This window comes from Camelus ferus, chromosome 16, assembly GCF_009834535.1.
Source record: "Camelus ferus isolate YT-003-E chromosome 16, BCGSAC_Cfer_1.0, whole genome shotgun sequence".
In the NCBI taxonomy this organism is placed as follows: Eukaryota; Metazoa; Chordata; class Mammalia; order Artiodactyla; family Camelidae; genus Camelus; species Camelus ferus.
Window position 1 is genome coordinate 24,612,705 of NC_045711.1, and position 17,686 is coordinate 24,630,390.

The following is a 17,686-nucleotide window of genomic DNA, read 5'->3' on the forward strand; positions in this document are numbered from 1 at the left end:
TGCTGATGTGCACAGAGCTCACAGGAGAAGCGGTCAGGATGCAATTTAGGGCCAAGGTGTAATAATACAGCTCAGGTCAATGCCTGCCCTCCAAAGTGCCAGGCGTGGGCCCCGGCACCTGCCTACCTCCAACCTTCCCACTTCCCAGTGAGTGACATTCTCTTCCCAGCTCCCCTCCACCAGGCCAGCATTTTGTGTGAGCCCAGCTGCTGAAGAAGGAGGGTGGCCATCCCTGGAGCAGCGGGGACATATCTGAGTCCAAGCACTGGTTGAGGCCACTGTACATCCCCACCCTGTGCTCCCCCATCCTCCGAGGCTGACCTTGTCCACTTGCTCTAAGTGAGCCCGCAGCTGCTTCTGGAGGGAGTAGAGGGTGGAGAGTGAGAGGGCCTCCAGGTTGGAGAAAGTGGGTAGGGCCTGTGGGTCGGGGCCCGAGTGCAGCCGCTCCAGCTCCTCCTGTAGTTTCTTCACCTGCACCTCCAGTGCATCCCGCTGTTCCCGGGCCAACTCGCACTCAGCGCCTGCTGCGCTGGCCCGCTCACCGGCCTCCTCTGCCTCCTTCTTCCAGGCATCACAAGCCTGTGGGCCCAATACGCAGCACCTTGTCACGATGGCCCCCTGCCCTTGCCCCCCTGCCCTGAGAGTGCATCTCTCAGAGCCTGTGTGGGCCGCTGTGGCTGCAGGGCCTGCTGGGGAGCTGGGTCAGGTGCCTGGGGAGGGGGGCAAGGAGGAGGCTGATGCTGCCTGCAGAGAAGAGAGGTTTCAGGACCTGCGAGAGACCCTCTGTGGGCAGGGAAGAGGGCTGAGCCCAGCACAGCATGGGTGAATGAGGCACCTCCAGGGGCAGCCAGGCTGTAGTTGGACATAGGGGCCATCTCAAAACCTAGAACCCTGGACCTAGAGCCCTGGAGAGTCAGGGTTTCTGGGGAGAAGCAAGCAAGTGCTGTGGGACCAGACCAAATAAGCAGCTCACAGAGGGAGTTCCGGGCCTGGGACACCAGCCACCCCAGGGTCCTGACTGGTAAGACAAGTCTTTCCACAGGGGTAGAGAGTAAACAAAACTGAGTTTCTGCTCTGTTCTCCAAGACCCCTGACCTCCCCCAGCCCCTGCATCCACTCTGTGTAAGATGGGCTTGGGCAAGATGCTGCCAGGCCCTGGGGAAGGTGGGTGGGCGCGGCCCAATACCTGCTTCGCCTGCTTCCAGGATTCCTCCCACTGCTTGATGGTGCTGTTGGCTTCGTCCAGCTCTTGCCGAAGCCGGGCCAGCTCGGCAGCCCCCGGCCCTGACAGGAAGGCAGGGGAAGTGCCCGGGGAGAAGCTTCCAGAGGCAAAATGCTCCCAGATGCTGCTGTTCATCCCGTTCAGACCTGTCCCAGGAAGGGGAGGACCATCAGAGGTCTGAAGGAAGGGCTTTGGGCCCAGCCCTGCCTGGGGGCTTAAGGGGGCTTGCTGTGCAAAGCTCCAGCAATGTCAGGCTGGGGAATTTCACAGGGATGTGTAGGCATCACCTGTTACTCATCAGCTGCCATTTAACTCCCGAGTCTCAGCATCCCCATCTGTAAAGTGGGGTTCCCATCATTTGCCTCACAAGGGACCTGGGAAGTGCTGCAGGGAGAGTAGTCTGTGAATCTGGCAATTTGTGATCACAGCTTCACTTTTAGGCTAGAGAAAGGGGAGCCTTATTGCACCCTGATGTGAAGCCCAGGAGGCGATTCAGGGGAAGAAATGAGTCAGAGCCTCAGGGATCCCTGGGTCCATTACCCCTTGTTCTACAATGAGGAAACTGAGATAAAATATGTTGCCAAGAATCACTCAAACAGTAAGTGGCAGCGCCAATACAGTCAGGGCGTCTGACTGCAAAGGCCTGCTCCCTGCAGTAAGCTAAGGTGCGTGCCCCCCCCCAACAGATGTTTACCTACACCACGTGCCCCTGGTCCGTGGCCCCCTGGGTGGCCCGTCTTGTGAGGGAGACCCATATCCATCCACCTCTGGCCTCATTCTGCCCACACAGATTCTAATGACCCCTTTCTTGATCCCTTTCCACTAAAACAACCAGGACGTTCCAGAACCAAATGGATTTAAGACAGTCTCTCCTTCAGACTCCAGATGTTCACGGGTGCAGAGCTCTGCAGCAAGTGTATGCACATGGCCAGTGTCATCCTGTGTGGAGACACGTGGCTACCCGCTCCATCCTGGAAGTGAGAACATGGGATCACTGCGCCGACACAACCTTGTCCAGCTCTGCCCGCATCGTGCCTCTCTTTCCACGCAGGTGGCATCTCCTCTTGTGGAGAAGAGCCACTTCCTCACAGAGGGCGTCCAGGTTAGGACCCTCTATTATTCTGAATTACAGCGCCCAGCCCACTGCCTCCACACGACAGTGACGGTCTCTACTGTGACCTAATGTCTGGGCACATCTGCCTCCTCCAACAGATCACAGCTCCCATGCCAGCAGGGACTATTGAGCTCACACTGTATCCACAAAGCTGCTCAGTAATTACATGGAGAAGGAATGAATATGTGGCTGGAAAATAGGGCTACAGTTGAGATGCCTCCAGAATGTGGGGCAAGTCAGACAAATGCACCACTGAGCATGAGGCTGAAAGCGTCAGCACCAACTATAACGTGCTAAGAAATCCATGTGCTGCTCTGATCTCCGGAGTTTAGGGAGGGCCTCAAACCTGGTCAGAACGTCCAAGGGCAGCGCAGAGGCTCAGGCTCAGTGTGACCAAGATGCCCAGCACCCTCGGGAGAGGGTACTTCTTATCTCCTTGAACAGCTGCCAGGGGAGGGAAGCGAGAGTAGCAGCTGCTGCTTACTGAGGGGCCGCGGGCTGGGCGCTATGCAGTCTCCCGTGTTACCTCAGTGAGCGTCTGCCCGGCCCCATGCGGGGAGACGAGCACCCGCTGTCGTGGCGGAGCCTGCAGGCTCCACACTGCGCTTCTAGACCCTCTGCTCTGACACGCCCTCCAGAACCCCCAGTCCACACGGCTCTAATGCTGTTTTTGGCAGACAGCCTTTGGGGCTGGAGCTGGGTCTCCCTGGTGCTTCTGCCTGCCAGGAAGGACACCTCGCGCCTGCGGTCAGCCTGCCCTCAGGAGCTCCGGGTGACTGGGCAGAACCACTACACTGGCATGAGGAACAGACCCTGGTGACTCTGAGGCCACTGCTTCTCACTGTGCAGGAGGCCGATGCCTGGCACTTCACTCATCTTATTTCGTTTAAGCCTCGAAACCATCTTATGAGGAAACTAAGGCAGAGAGGCTAAGTCTCTTGCCCAGGTTCACAAAGATAAGAGAATCTTGGAATAGCGACCTCATTCGCCTCCAAGTCCAGGGCCCCTGCTCTACCTCTACTCTGTACTGTCTCTAGCCATGGCCAAAGCAGCCAAAGGCACTTTCCGGAAACCCAGAGTCCTGCCCCAAGCCTTAGGGAGCCATCCATACCCCCTCTTACCCAAAGATCCATGTGATGCTGAAGTCCCCAAAAATGTGTTTTCTGACTGGCTCAGGTGGCCCTGGGGCTGCTGCAGGAAGTGTGAGGAGAGGCTGACAGGAGGGGACGGGGACGCTGAGTGGAAGGAGGCAGAGCTGCCTAAGGAGCCAGGGATGTTCACGGGTGCAGAGCTCTGCAGCAAGCTGCCGCCTGCAAGAGAGGTCCCGGAGGGTGGCGCGGTGAGGGCTGGGCAAGCCACGTGGAGCCACACTGAGCAGAGGACTGCCCGTCTGCCCACCCCGGGCCAGGCTGGGCCCCTGGAGCGCCCCCCGCGCCGCCCTGCCCGCCCACTGCCCAGTACCGATTGTGATGCTGCCTGGGTGGGGCACTGTGCTGCTATCGAAAGTTTTTTCTAGGGCAGCTACCCCAAACTCGTTCAGGTCCAGGTCATCCAGGGCAGACTCTAGAGACAGAGTGATTGGAGTATGAGTCTCCCAGTCTCCCAAGGGGCCACACAATCCTGAGGTTCCCGGCCTCACCTCCTGGACCCACCTACCCTTTATTGCCCCATCTGCCTCGGTGTCACCCCCAGGACCTGTGCTCTTTCAAGCCTCTGCCTGTGTTTGGGCTGCTCCTGTGCCAATAGTGACCCCCCTCCCCCAACCCATGCTGTCTGCTTAGCCAAGTCCAGCTCAAATGGCTCTCCTTTCTGAAGACTTCTTTGATACTCCCAGGGGTAACTGAGTCCTGATCTAGGGTCCCTGCATCTGACAGAGGTCTTGTCTCCTGATGTTATAGCCTGTATGTCTCACCCCTCAGTCCACTGAGGGCAGGCAGGTCTCTGGGCCCTCAATGGTTAGTGCATAGTAGGTGTTCAACAAATGTCCACTGTGCTCTGATGAACTGAACTGGTAGGATGGGAACGATGTCCTTCCCTGAGGGCAGGAATAGCATGTCTTCATTTCTATCACCCCAGTGCCTGTGACAGGACCTGGCACAAAGTGGCACCCATAAATGACTGCTGAAAGAGAAGGGAAGTGGCTTCTAATGACCAGGAATTCTGAGGACAGTTGTGTGGGTCGTTCACTGCACGAGGATACCCATTGGGGGCTGAATGACATATGCTGTGGAATGAGACTACACATACCCATAAGAAGAGGCATCTCTTTCTAATGCTCACAAAAGAGCAAATAGGAAGGCTAATCTGCTATAAGGGCTAGTCCTGGCCCTGTACCTTGGGATCATTTTCCATTTAGGTCAAAGGGCTCAAAGTGGCCACCCTCTGACTCTCCCAAGACAGATGGTCTAAAGTGACCAGTATACTGATTTGAGTCTCATTCCAATGACCTAGTAATTCTGACTCCAGACCTGGTCCTAGACTCAGCAACAGAAGTGGCCCAATTACCTATGACCGACTCTACCGTGTCGCTGGTGGGGTAGAAGGGCAGAGCATTTGCATTCATTCCAGGGACGCTGCTGGTGCCGGCAGGGCTAGGGGGAGTAGCTGCTAGGCTGGAGGTGATACTAGAAGAGATGCTTGAGGTCAGGGGGCTGCCCACAGGGAGGATGCCCAGCATGTCCTGCAATGAGAGAGTGAAGAGGAGACACAATGGGATGGCTGCCATGGAGGCTGTGGCTAACGGCTGAAGACAGAAGCTGGGTGGGGCAGAAGCGAAGGGTGCAACCCGCTCTCATCTGGTTGCCTCCATGCCCAGGTGGGGCCTTGTGGAAAGGCTGAAGTTGGAGAGGTGTGGCTTGGAGGCTGCAGGACCCACTCATTCCTAAAGTCCTGCAGTAGGGGAATGGACAAGTTGAGTCCAGTGCCAGTATAGATGCTCAATGAATTTTTTTTTTTGACTGACTGATGAGTGAATCCAGGAGGTTAAGGGCTCCAGGGCCTGGCCCCCACCCACCTTAATCCTGCCCTCAGTCTGTAGAGAAAGCAGTGCCCCACACTCCCTGAAGAAGCCTCCTGGGGTTCTGGGCCCGTCCTGTCCACAGCAGGTGCCAGAAGGGAAGAAAGGGGGCTGAGGGCTTGTACCTGTTTGGGCTGAAGCAGAGGCTGCTCTTGACTTCTGGGCTCTAGTGAGTGGGGTTTTAACTTGGCCTGAGAGAAAAGTCAGGGAGCAGGTGGTGAATGTGGTGCTAAGGAGGGCCCGAGTCCGCGAGTCCTCCCAAGCATCGACCGGCTGCGGCTCACTGAGGCCGCAGGTCCCAGGGGGCAGAGAGCCAGCAAACACCCGCTGTGCAGTCCCCCTTCACACACGTGCACCTTCCTTCCCTACCCTAGGGCCCAGGGGAGCTGCTCCTCTCCTCCCTGGCAACTCCAAGTCTCAGATAAGCCCAGTTATGGACCCCTCTTGTCCTGCTCCTCAAAGCCCTGCTGTCCCATCAAGGCAGCACAGGGCAAGGAAAAGACTGGATGTGGGATCCAAAGACTGAGGTAGGAACCCCTACCCGCCTGTTAACTGTATCTGACACTGGGCAAGGTGCTCAGCCTGGAACCTGCCTGTCTTCCTCTGTAAAATGGGACGACCTTACTCACTCTGCTCAGTCTTGAAGAGGCTGGGAACAGGGACTCCCTAGTAGCCAGTCATGCTCCCCAGAGCTGGGCTATGACAGCACTCTAGGGCTTCTACAGCTCCATACAAAAGGTGGCTAACCTCACCGGGCTGCCCCCTCATCCCTTACCTGGCATTTCAAATTTTTCAGGTACTCGGCTCCCACCTGATCTTCCCTCTCGAAGCCAGGAGCCTTCTTATAGCTGCCAGGGGCGAGGCCAGACTCCCCAGGGAAGACAATGCCTTCCAGATTCGGGGGCTTCCTGATGGAGCCCGGCGGGGAGCCACAGAGGTTAGATGGACTACCTAGACTGCTGTTTCTACAGAGGAGCTGCAGAGAAGAAAGACAGCAGGCTGGTGGGCAAAATGCAGGTTGGGGCATGGCCCATCCTCTGTCCCCTCCGCAGAGGGAGATTCTTCAGCAAGAGGCTTGGTTCCATTTTCATTTGCCAGTGGGCAGCAAGCACCACCCAGGCACCCAAAACGTCCCAAGGGAACTGTGTGTCAGAGGCCAACCGGGGCTTTGTCCTTTCTACCAGCTCTACCCAGGCTGATCACAGGCTTCCGGGACACCACCCCGCCATCAGTTTCTGACAGAGAGAAGAACCCTGAGACAGAAAAGGCAGAACCCTTTGGCTGGAGACCTCCTCCCCAAGCACGGGGCACAAGAGGTAGGTGTTGACTCTGGGCAGGCATGGTGCCCACCCACCCCTAGGCAGGCACGTACGGCGCTGAGGTCAGGGGCATGCGGGCTGGAGGGGCTCACGGGCACCGAGTCTCCGGCAGCAGATGGCATGTACAAGACGGGACCTGGCTGGGTGGGGCTGGACACAGCTGAGGAAGGCTGCAGGTCATCACCAAGGGGTGGCTCTGGAAGAGACAGGGGCAGGGTGTCAGCAGGCTCCTGAGCCAGTTCTGCCCTCCAAAGATGTATCTGGGTCTCTTTCAAAGGAGATCCTCCATCCCCTTGCACATAAAGGGAAACATACCTTGTTTCTATTAATATGCACTGTGCACTTACTACGTGCCAGGCAATTTGTACTGTGCATCTTCACAATGACTGGAAAACAGAAGTAATATCATGGTCTCCATTTTACAGATAAGGAAACTGAGGGTCAGAGAGGTAAGGTAAATCTCCCAAGGTGGCTGAGCTAGGAAACAGAGAGCAGGGATTTGAACCCTGATCCACATGGAGCCTGAGCCATTAATCGCTTCTCTGTGCTGCCTCAGCTGGGCCTACCTCTGAGCTAAGAGGCCCTGCCTGGGCCCTCAGTTTACATTTTGCTTAAATCCCAGAGAGAAGGCCTGAGCCTAGAAACAGGTTAAGGACAAACAGAGCAGTGGCCTGGAGCAGACACAGGTTTTAGCTCAAGCCCAGTCCCTGAGATTGGCAGTGGTGGTCTGGAGCTGTGCTGAGCAGTACGGCAGCCCACGACCACATGTGGCTGCTGAGTACCTGGAATGGGGCTGGTCTGGACTGGAATGTGCTGCAGCTATTCAAGTGCACACCAGGTTTCAAAGACTTGGTTTGAAAAAAAAAAACAAAGTAAAATATCTTGATGATTTTATATTGATTATATTTTAAATGGTATTATTTTAGATTGGATTAAATAAAAATATTATTAAAAAACTAATCTATTTCTTTTTCTTTTTTTTAGATGTGATAACTAGAAAATCTAAAATGACATAAGGAGGTTGCATTATATTTTGATTGGACAGCTCTGCTCTCAGCTGTTCAATTAGTGATGTCTGCCATGGGGGTGGCATGGGGTGGCTGCTGGGATCTACCTAGTTGGCTCAGAGTGCCTCACCCTGCCTGGACTGTGAGTGCCCAACCAGGCACTCTCTGCTCTCTATCTCCCAACCTTAGAAGCTCCAGGGTTTTGAGGCAGTTCTAGAGAGGTGGGACAGAAGGGTGGGGGAATAGAACTTCCAGTGGGGACAAGGCCCACTCTGTCCGACGGACTGAGCATAGTGGGAGGTGAGGGTAGAGAAGGCACTGCCCCAGGGCAACGGGAACAGCGTACGTTCTACATGGGCGAAGGCGCAGAAAGGTCCTCTGGGACAGCTGCCCGACTGCTGCATGTCGTTGCACTTGGTAGATTTATAGATCTAGAGGGCAGAGCAGAGCAGAGGTGGGTCAGGCAGGCAGCAGTGCCTTTGGCACGGCTGGGTTAGCTTAGTAACCTCTTCTTTCTCCTCCCTACTCCACGCCACTTCCTCAAGTCTCTCCCTACCAACTTCATACTCAAGACAGAGTAAGCAGACACTGCCACCCCTATGCCCAACAAGCCCCAACCTGGCCCTCACAAAGGGGTCTTCTTCATGCTGTTCTCACTCCTGATCTTGGCCTGAGCTGTGACTTTCCAATGTGCCTCTAGGCATTTAGAGAGCCAAGTTCACAGGCAATACTTCCCCACCCTCAATTGGGATCTACGCTGGGTCTAACTTTCCACCCTGCTGTCTGTGGCCCATTTCTGCCCACGTGTCTATCTTAGGGTGTCCTGACCTCCATGGAACCAGGGAAAGGGACAGCATGTGCCTCTATGTACCCTATGTGAGATCCTGGCACACTGACATAGCCCCGGGCCACACCATGGGGGCTGTGTCAGGGAAGCTGCTGATACCCTACGTTCTGATCTAGAATAGGACGACTGTAAGGGTCCTTTTTATTTTTTTAAATCCTGACGTCACGTTAAGTACCATAAGTGGTACAAAGCCCAGAATGGCCAAGTCACCATGCTCAGCGCATGCCCTCCCTGTCAGGGGGAGAGCGGAGGGCTGCTAGCTGAATGTGGGCTCAGAACAAAGGAGGTTGCCATTTAGGATGCAGGGCTCCTTTAGGCCCTGCCTGGTGGGGAGCCTATGGCTACTTCCCTCTTCCAGGAGGTGTCAGGGTGGGCTCTGCCAACATCTGTCCAGACTGTCCTTTCCTTTCTCCTTGCTTTCCAAAGAGGGTATGTTAAGCCACCCACAATCCTCAAAGGGCTGCAGCTCTGGCCTCCCTCCAAGGCCCACCTCAGGGTGGAACTGTTGCTCCGTGCGGGTGTGGCAGTACTGGCAAGAGTCTCCGTTCTCACACTTCCCGGGGTCTCCCCACTCATCCCCGTGTTTTACGTTTGGACATGGAGATGACCTGGTTCAAAGAGAGGGAGGGGTCAGACGGACGGACGAGAAGATCCGGGGGATGACAATGAGATCTCTGTTCAGGGCCCGTCTCTGGTCTCCCTACTTTGCAAAGCCAGGCTCAGAAATACGAAAGATCAGCAGTAGAGTGAGAGCCTTACTAGGGCCAGAAGCCAGGCTTTGCTTCACTGGCCCAGCCTAGCTGCATCACCAAGAAGGACACTGTTTGGTTCCCTTCAGCCAAGTCCTCCCCCCAAGCACTATGCAGCCCAAGGAGAGCCAGGCTACAGCCACCACACTTTTCACACCATGGCCTGGCCCTAGAAGACGCCCCACAGGATCAGATCTAAAGGGGCCTCTGACCCAAGATCCTCATTTCATGCCAAAGGAGGATCTAGGCAGGCCCCCCTCATCGTTCAACTATCCTGACCATTCCCTCCCCTTGTTCCTGGGTCCTGCGATCCTGTAATCCCCAGGCTGGCCTCCCTGCCTCCCTGAGAGCACAGTGGAAGCAGCCCCTGCCATGATCCCTCCCCTGCCACCCTCCCTCCCACAGCTGGCCTGCTTGGGCCAAAGGACCTGTATTTGTGTTTCCGGGGGCTCCGCCGCCGGTCCTTGCTGTTGTGGTAGTAGGGACAGGCATAACCCTGGCGGCACAGCCGCGGGGGCTTCTTGCACGGCTCCGTCTTATAGTTCCCCAGCACATAAGCGGTCTCTGCACAGGGGGCCAGAGGCAGGGCTCAGATTGCGGGGAGCAGGTGGTGGGGGGAGGAGAAGCCACTGGGAAGGGGTCTAGGAGCCAAGGCTTTTCTGAGAGGTATGAGCAGGGCCACCTCCTCACGTGCTAATGCCAAGACCTGGACCCAGGAGGGAAGTAAGGAGGACGCCATGGTCCCTCACTGGAGATACTCACAGCTCAGAGTAAAAAAGGCACCCTTGGGAGAGTTGAGAATACAAGTAAGCGTACTTATACACATGCACAACTACGTATGTATGAAAGCCCCCTGAGGAATTTGGGGAGCACCTCGGGTGATGGGAGCAAGGCAAGGTGTGTCTGAAAAGACTCCCCCAGAATTGCCCCTGAACAATGGGGCTGCAGTTGGCTGGACGTAACATGGGATGAGGGGGCAAGTGCCTGCCAGCAGAGGTGGTGGCTTGGGTTGGAGAAGGCAGTGGGTGGTGGTGAGCCATGTCCTCAGAGCAGCTACAGGAAGGAGAGGGGAGAGGACAGACAGCTGGTGGGAGGGGACATGGCCATCTGTGTGGCCATCTCTACCTTGCCACCGTGGCTCCTCACTGAGGATTTTTTCTATCATGGCGTGGCTCGCGGCCCCAGCAGACTGGCCCTCTATGCTGCCCTCTACTGTGGTCTGGCCGTTCTGCAAGGCCTCCATTGCCTGGAGCTCCCTGGGAGGAGAGGACAGAGAGCGGGGAGGAGGCATAAGAAGAAAGGAACCAGAGTGCCAGCCCTGTACTCCATCTGTGGTACCACCGTGTCAGCAGCCAGGCCCCCGCCCCGGCCCTCAGCCATCAGCCCAGCGCAGCAGCCAGCCCACCTGATGTCGTAGACAGGGGAGCGGAGGTCATGGGGCCCGTGGGCAAAAGCGCAGTGCAGGCCGTTTTTGGTGCAGTTGCCTTTTGAGTCTGTCTCGTGGATGCAGATTCCAGTCTTATAGTAGCGCAGGTGGTACCTGCGCTCAGTGTCCCCTGTGGTCCTGTGCAGGAATGGGCACCTGAAACATGGCAGTAGGTGGGTGGGGTGTCATTTACCTTCGCCACCTGCAGCCTGGGCTACCAGCCCTGCCCTTTCCCTACCTGTTGAAGGCTTTCCCCATGACCCGCAGGGTGCACTGACAGTGGGTCAAGGAGGCAAGCAAGGGATGAGCTCTGCTGTAGTAACAGAACCACCCTCCCACTGCAAGGGCTGCTGTAGCCCGAAGGGGGGCCCCATTAGGGCCTGGGATTTCCACTTCAGCTTCTTAAAGGCAATTCAGCCAGAGCCCTGGGCTGTTGTGAAGAGCAGCTCCAGAGGGAGGCACTCCTGGGAGAACAAATACTGCTCAGAACAGGGGAACTAAGAGAAGTAAAGGGCCTGCTCAAAACATGGGCAAACCCCCTCATACCCTGAGTGCTCCATTAAAGCTGGGGGGAGGGGTCAGCAAGCCTTTGACCTTGGGAGAAAGAGAAGTGCTGATGCAGGGATGGCTCAGTGAGCTGTGCTCACAGAACCTCCGCAGCACCTCCCATCACTACCTCTGCGAGGTTGAAACAAATGACAGGCAAGGTCAATAAATGTTCCCTCCTCCTAGTGACATTCCCAGGTTTGCCACCTCCTTATATTTGTCATTTGTTATCCCCTGTCTTTTCACAGGGCTTTGTGGCAAAATATTTAGGGTCAGCAAAATGGGGAGTTGAGGAGGCTCTGTTTCTATATAGCCAGCCTTGGTGGGAGCTGCATGGAATGGAGTGAGTAATGTTGGCTGGGGAGAAGATCCTTGTGACCTGCATGGGACCAGGACAGAAGGCCCAGGAAGTCACTTTGGTTCAGATGTGGCCTTTAGGCTTGGCAGAAGGCAGGCCTGAGCAGGGCTTCCCAGAAGTGGGGAAAGGGCCTCCCCCAGAGGATGGTGGGGCCTGAGCCCAGGTGGGCCAGGATGCAGCAGTCCTCCCAAAGACAGCCTTTGCTTGGCTTCTCAGACTCTGGCTGGCCTATTCTGAGGGCATCTGATCCAGGAGACAAGGGGCTTCTGAGAGGGCAGACTGGGGGACACTCACTCGTCGCCCTCCGGGCAGAGACCAGTGGCCTCGTCGTATTTGCTGCAGTAGACGTCAGGGCTATAGTTGAAGGTACCGTCCCGACGGCGAATGGACCGGCGTCGTCGCTGGTTCACAAAATGCCAGTGGAAGCAGGTGTAGGGCCGATGCTGAGTGCATTTGTGTTGCACAAAGAGTGGGCACTGCTCAGTGCGGAATTCCTTCAGGTACCTGCAGGGAGAGCCCCCAAGTAGGGCAGGCCAGGAAAAAAGAATTAAGTCCGTTGCTTCCCAGCAAGAAGTCAGGCACCAAGTCCTTCAAGGACTCCCGCTCTAGGGGGCTATTTCCACTGGGACTCCAGAAAAGACCCAGAGCTAAGGCAGGACCTCAGCATTGGGATTCTTTCTAATATCCAGGTCCCCAGCCAGCCTGAAGGGCAGGACCCATAGACCCCAAGGGCCCCCAGCAGTCAGCTGCCTGCCATGGTGACCAGAGGAGGGCTTAATCAGTGGCTTGTATTCTGAGCACTCCCTGAAGTTTCCCAGGCCAAATCACTACCACAGGGAAAAGCATGCGAACAAGAGCACCAGGAGCCCCTCCTGAACTTCCTGAGGGGGTCTCTGCTGCCCTACCTGCCTGCCAATTCCTGGGGCTCCAGGCTGAGGGCCAGGGAGGCTGCTGCTTTGGAACTGAAAGCCCAGGTCACAAGGTACCCCTCCGGACCACCAACCCAGGTGACCACTGTCCTGTCTGCCCACCTCCTCCCAGAGACGTTTCCTAGCGCTACCCAGACACATGTTTGTGAAGCTCGTATTAGAAGCATCTCAAGAGACTCCCTCTCAGCCTTGCCTCCCTCAGTCGTCCCACAAATGAGCACCTGCAGCAGCTGAGGCTATGCTACTGACATCCTGACTAACCTGGGGATCGGGGGGCTGTCTGTCCTGGCCTCCTCCCAACCTTCATTTCTCTCCTCTGCTCTGCATCTAAAATCCAAGACAACCCCAAGCTCCTCTCCCACAACCACCCAGGGGAGGGCCCCAGACCCACTTACCCCCGTACAGAACATACCATCCGTGTTTTTGTTCACTTTGTGTCCAGGTGGAGTTTCTTGGATTTACACCCCACCCCCGCCCGGCCCACATACACAGGGGAAACAGGCAGGCTGCTCAGTTCTCTTTATTCATTCCCTCAAGCCCTAACAATGCAGGCAGCAAATAGTTTGATAGAGGGCATCTGATGCCAGTGAGGATGGCTCTAGAAGGTATAGAAGGTTGTGTGCAGAAGGGAGTGTAGAGGGAGCAGCTGTCCAGACTGGGAGCCCTACCTGGAGCTGGAAGGCATGGGAAAAAAGGCGAATGAGTCCAGCCCATGTCTTTGGCTCATGCCAGGATACTCAGAGCCTTATCAGTCTGGGCATATGGAAGATGTGGGGACAGGTAGGTCCAGAGCTGAGACTTTCCAAACAGGTGTCCTTTAATGCTAATGACAGTGCTGAAAAACCCTCCTTGCCCTGAAAGGTGGAGAAGTGTCCAGCTGTGTGTACTGGGTGGGGGAAGCTGAAGCTGGGTGCTCCCTAAGGAACACAGACGGGGGCTTGAGGGGCAGTGAAGCTTCCAACAGTGTCCTGCTATTCACTGAGCACCTCCTTATTGAGGACCTACTAGGTGCAGGCATGGTGGTGAGCACCGAGAACAGACAGAACAGGTCCTTATCCTTCAGAAGCCCATATTTTTGTGGGAGAGACACACCAGTAACAGGCGGGATAAATCTAGTGTGGAAAAGGTTACGAGGGAGATTTGCTAAGGGTTCTTTGGGAACCCAGAGGAAGGATCCTTGACGCAGGCTGGCACAGAGGAAGGGAGAAGGGAAGGAGAGTGCTCGTGGGTGAAGGCTGGGAAGGGCGTTTTAGGCAAAGGGAACAGTATGAACTTAGAAGCAGTATGTCTAGGTCGCAGAGCTCCAAGCACCTTTGTGGGGGTAGGAGGAGGGCAAGAGAGGAGCTAGAAAAGGGAAATGAAGATGAGGTGAGATGCAGGGGGAGCCAAATTTTGGGGATATCTCTGGGCTGCAGGTATATTCCGAGACACCAGGATGAAACCTGGAAGGCTCCCTAGGGCCTCTCCTGCCCCTTTTGGCATCAGAACACAAGGTCTTTCTTCCTGTCTGCCTATCCGTCTGGTTATAGACAAATCTGCCCCTGCACGCCTGCACACAGGTACCAAACTCTGGCACTGGGTCAGGACACCAATCCCCCAAACTGCTAGGCTGACCTCTCCTGGGCAGCACATACTCTAACTCCGGACCCACAGGAGACTAATTCAGGAGGTGGCAGGTGGGAAATGAAGAGGAGGAAGCTGAGCCCAGGGCCAGAGAAGAATAATTGTTAGGACTGCCAGAGTAAATACAGGACACCCAGTTAAACTGGGATTTCAGATACTTCATGCGACATGCTTATATTAAAAAATTACCCATTATCTGAGGTTCCAATCTAACTGGCATCCTGTATTTTCACTTGCTAAATCTAGCAGCCCTAAGAGTGATGCCTGTCTGCTTAGTATCATCAGTCTGTAAGTAAAAACCCAGGGAAGCAGTCAGGGGAAAAACTAACTTTGGGTACAATCTCTCTTCTTGGAGAGAGTTCCTGGTGAACTGGGGCAGCCATGTCCACACTGCCCATGCAGATGCTGGGGCTCCCAAGGGCTCCAGCTAGCAGGGGTACCACAGAGAAGGACAGATATGGACGGCAACAAATTACCTCAGGCACTTGGTACCTTCTAACAAACTGGTCTCCTTGCATCTGGCCTCTCCCCTGCCCAGTTCATGCAGCACCGTGCTCACTATTCTTCCCAGGACCCAAATTTACTTCTCACTTTCTTAAAAGCCTTTAGCTTCCACCAGTAGCCACTGATAAAGATCAACTGTTTGGCCTGGCATTGCAAGCCCTGCAAATCTGGCCCAACATACTTTTCCAAGCCTTGTTTCCCTTGACTTCTCTCTACTGCAGCCTGTAAAATTGGAGTCCCTGATGTCCTGCAAAGAGATCTTTAACTTCCCTGCCTTTGCTCATGGCCCCTTCCTTACCTGTAGAAATCTTTCAACACTGAACTCAATGGTAATGAATCTTCTGATACCATCACCTCCACGCTTTCCTTGACCTCTACACCTCCCCTCCCCGTCCTGCCCTTGTCCCCAGCTAACAGTTATCATCTCTAAGTTTTTACAAGACTTTTTCTGGACATTTCCTGTAGCCCTTACCCTGCATTTCATAGTAATAACATGTACATTTTTCTCTATTAGTAGATTAAAAAGTCCTTGGTAGCAAGCAAGCAAGAACCCAGTACAGTGACAAAGTCTGCTGAATGAATACAATAAAAAGTCACAGAAGAGGCAAAGTCCACAAAGAAATACCAACAGTTTTATGATGCTGCCAGCAGGCAGTGAGAGCTGGAAGCCTAACCCTATTCCCTTGTGAAAAGCATTACAGTGGACAGGAAATTTCTAACTGTCCTGCAGAAAAGCCCCTCATCAGAGAAGGGGCCGAATGACCGAACCTAGGCAGGGAGAGGACGACTTTCAGCCAACTATAATTGGATGAGAGAAATTTCTATCTTTTTGTTTAAGTCATCCTCTACCTGGGAAACTAAAATGTTCAGTCAGAATCTCCCATTCTCCCGCCACCCCCCAACTCCAACTTTGGCTAACCGGCAACGCAGTGCCCAGATGACAAGGAGAAACTCGCTCAGAAATCACTTTTTTCTATTTTCATGGATTGAAATGAAACAAATTTTCAGTGAAAATGCACAACTATCTCCATTAAGCTCCAATCCATCTTTCCATTTTAAAGACCTGAAAGCACGAGATCTAAGGAAATAGGCGGAGACTTATTCTTCAATTCAGCCAGCTCTCAGAAACCCAAGAAGTCCTGGAATTCTTGGTTAGGAGAGAAGACTCACCAACTATCCCTGCCCCACTCCAACATCTGGGGATCGCACAGGGCCAGAGAACTCAACTCATACTTCCATCTCCCACGGATACTCGCACTCAAGGATAAATGGCAATAAACAGAGACTAGCAAGGCCAGGATGACTTAAGAAACCACTCAGGCCCTGAGTAAATAAGAGCTGACAGAAAAAGCCTTCGCTGTGCAGAAGGATCAACAAAGGTTGGCAGGACATTGCGGCTGGTCCGAGCCTCATCTCGACAAAGGAGCAGTGCCCACGTTTGCCCCACACCAGGGGCTGACTTTCAATCAAAGCTATCTTTCACTCTTTTTTAGAACATCACATTAATTATCCTATTAATGGTTTACTTATAAATATAAGATTATTATGAAAGTAACATGCCCACTTAACAAAAAGATTTTTTTTAGATTTTTTTTGTGTGTGTAGGGGGGAGGAAGGTAATTAGGTTTATTTATTTTTAGAGGAGGTACTGGGGATTGAACCCAGGACCTCACGCATGCTAAACATGCACTCTACCACTTGAGCTATACCCTCCCCGCAACAAAATTTTTTAAATGTAGAAAAGGACAAAAGCATACTTAATCCCATCACTAATAGTGCTAGACTTTTGGAAAATTTTCTCCCAGTATTTGCACACAGATATAATTATAATGCATATATTGCTAAACTGCTTTACAAACTAATACTTTTCCCTAAAAACTTTAAAAATCAAATATATGCAAACATTTTTTTAAAAAATCAAATAATACTTTCCATATTTACTGGATTATCTTTATTTTCCAAAATTCTAAAAAACAGCAAAACATCAGGCTACTTGAAATCTAAATTCAATCACTTGCTCCACTAAACCAACAGTGATAACACATAAGGGATTAACACTATATTCAGTAAAGTATTTGCAAAAGATGAGGCTGGCAAAGGGCTTAATTTCCAGAATATATAAACAGCTCATACACCTTAATGAGAAAAAAACAACCCAAACCCAAAATGGGCAGAAGACCTAAACAATTCTCCAATAAAGACATACAAATGGCCGATAGACACATGAAAAAATGCTCAATATCGTTAATTACCAGAGAAATGCAAATCAAAACTACAAGGTATCACCTCACACCAGTCAGAAAGGCCATCATTCAAAAGTCCACAAATGATAAATGTTGGAGAGGGTGTGGAGAAAAGGGAACTCTCCTACACTGCTGGTGGGAATGCAGTTTGGTATAGCCGTTATGTAAAACAGTATGGAGATTTCCTCAAAAGACTAAAAACAGACTTACCACATAATCCAGCAATCCCACTCCTAGGCATGTATCCAGAGGGAACCTTAATTCAAAAAGATACATGCACCCCAATGTTCATAGCAGCACTATGTACAATAGCCAAGACATGTAAGTAACCTAAATGTCCATCAACAGATGACTGAATAAAGAAGCTGTGGTATATTTATACTATGGAATACTACTCAGCCATAAAAAATAATAAAATAATGCCATTTGCAGCTACATGGATGGACCTGGAGATTGTCATTCTAAGTAAGCCAGAGAAAGAAAAATACCGTATGTTATTACTTATATGTGGAATCCAAAAAAAAAAAAAACAAAAAGGCAGACAAACTTATTTACAAAACAGAAACAGACTCACAGACGTAGAAAACAAACATGGTTACCAGGAGCGGAAGAGGGTGGGAAGGGATAAATTGGGAGTTCAAGATTTGCAGATACTAATACATACAAAACAGATAAACAAGAAGTTCATATTGTATAGTACAGGGGACTATATTCAATATCTTGTAGTAACCTATGGTGAAAAAGAATATGAAAATGAATATATGTATGTTCATGCATCACTGA

General features: G+C 52.9%; 1 protein-coding gene across 2 annotated transcripts in view; it reads right to left on the reverse strand.

Moving 5' to 3' along the window:
* The window catches only part of UNK (unk zinc finger), a 32,583-nt gene that overhangs the window by 1,997 nt on the left and 12,900 nt on the right, over window positions 1-17,686 (reverse strand). The window contains exons 2-15 of one of the 2 annotated variants that reach the window (XM_006176461.3): window positions 11,899-12,108; window positions 10,680-10,856; window positions 10,400-10,530; window positions 9,703-9,838; window positions 9,016-9,133; window positions 8,025-8,109; window positions 6,725-6,867; window positions 6,128-6,328; window positions 5,478-5,543; window positions 4,842-5,016; window positions 3,798-3,899; window positions 3,458-3,646; window positions 1,187-1,368; window positions 322-579 (exon numbers count right to left, since the gene is read on the reverse strand). In XM_006176461.3, coding sequence (XP_006176523.2) covers window positions 322-579; window positions 1,187-1,368; window positions 3,458-3,646; window positions 3,798-3,899; window positions 4,842-5,016; window positions 5,478-5,543; window positions 6,128-6,328; window positions 6,725-6,867; window positions 8,025-8,109; window positions 9,016-9,133; window positions 9,703-9,838; window positions 10,400-10,530; window positions 10,680-10,856; window positions 11,899-12,108 — 2,173 coding nt within the window. Of the gene's footprint in view, window positions 1-321; window positions 580-1,186; window positions 1,369-3,457; window positions 3,647-3,797; window positions 3,900-4,841; window positions 5,017-5,477; window positions 5,544-6,127; window positions 6,329-6,706; window positions 6,868-8,024; window positions 8,110-9,015; window positions 9,134-9,702; window positions 9,839-10,399; window positions 10,531-10,679; window positions 10,857-11,898; window positions 12,109-17,686 lie in introns of both variants that reach the window. The other variant, XM_032456826.1, reaches the window with a different exon arrangement.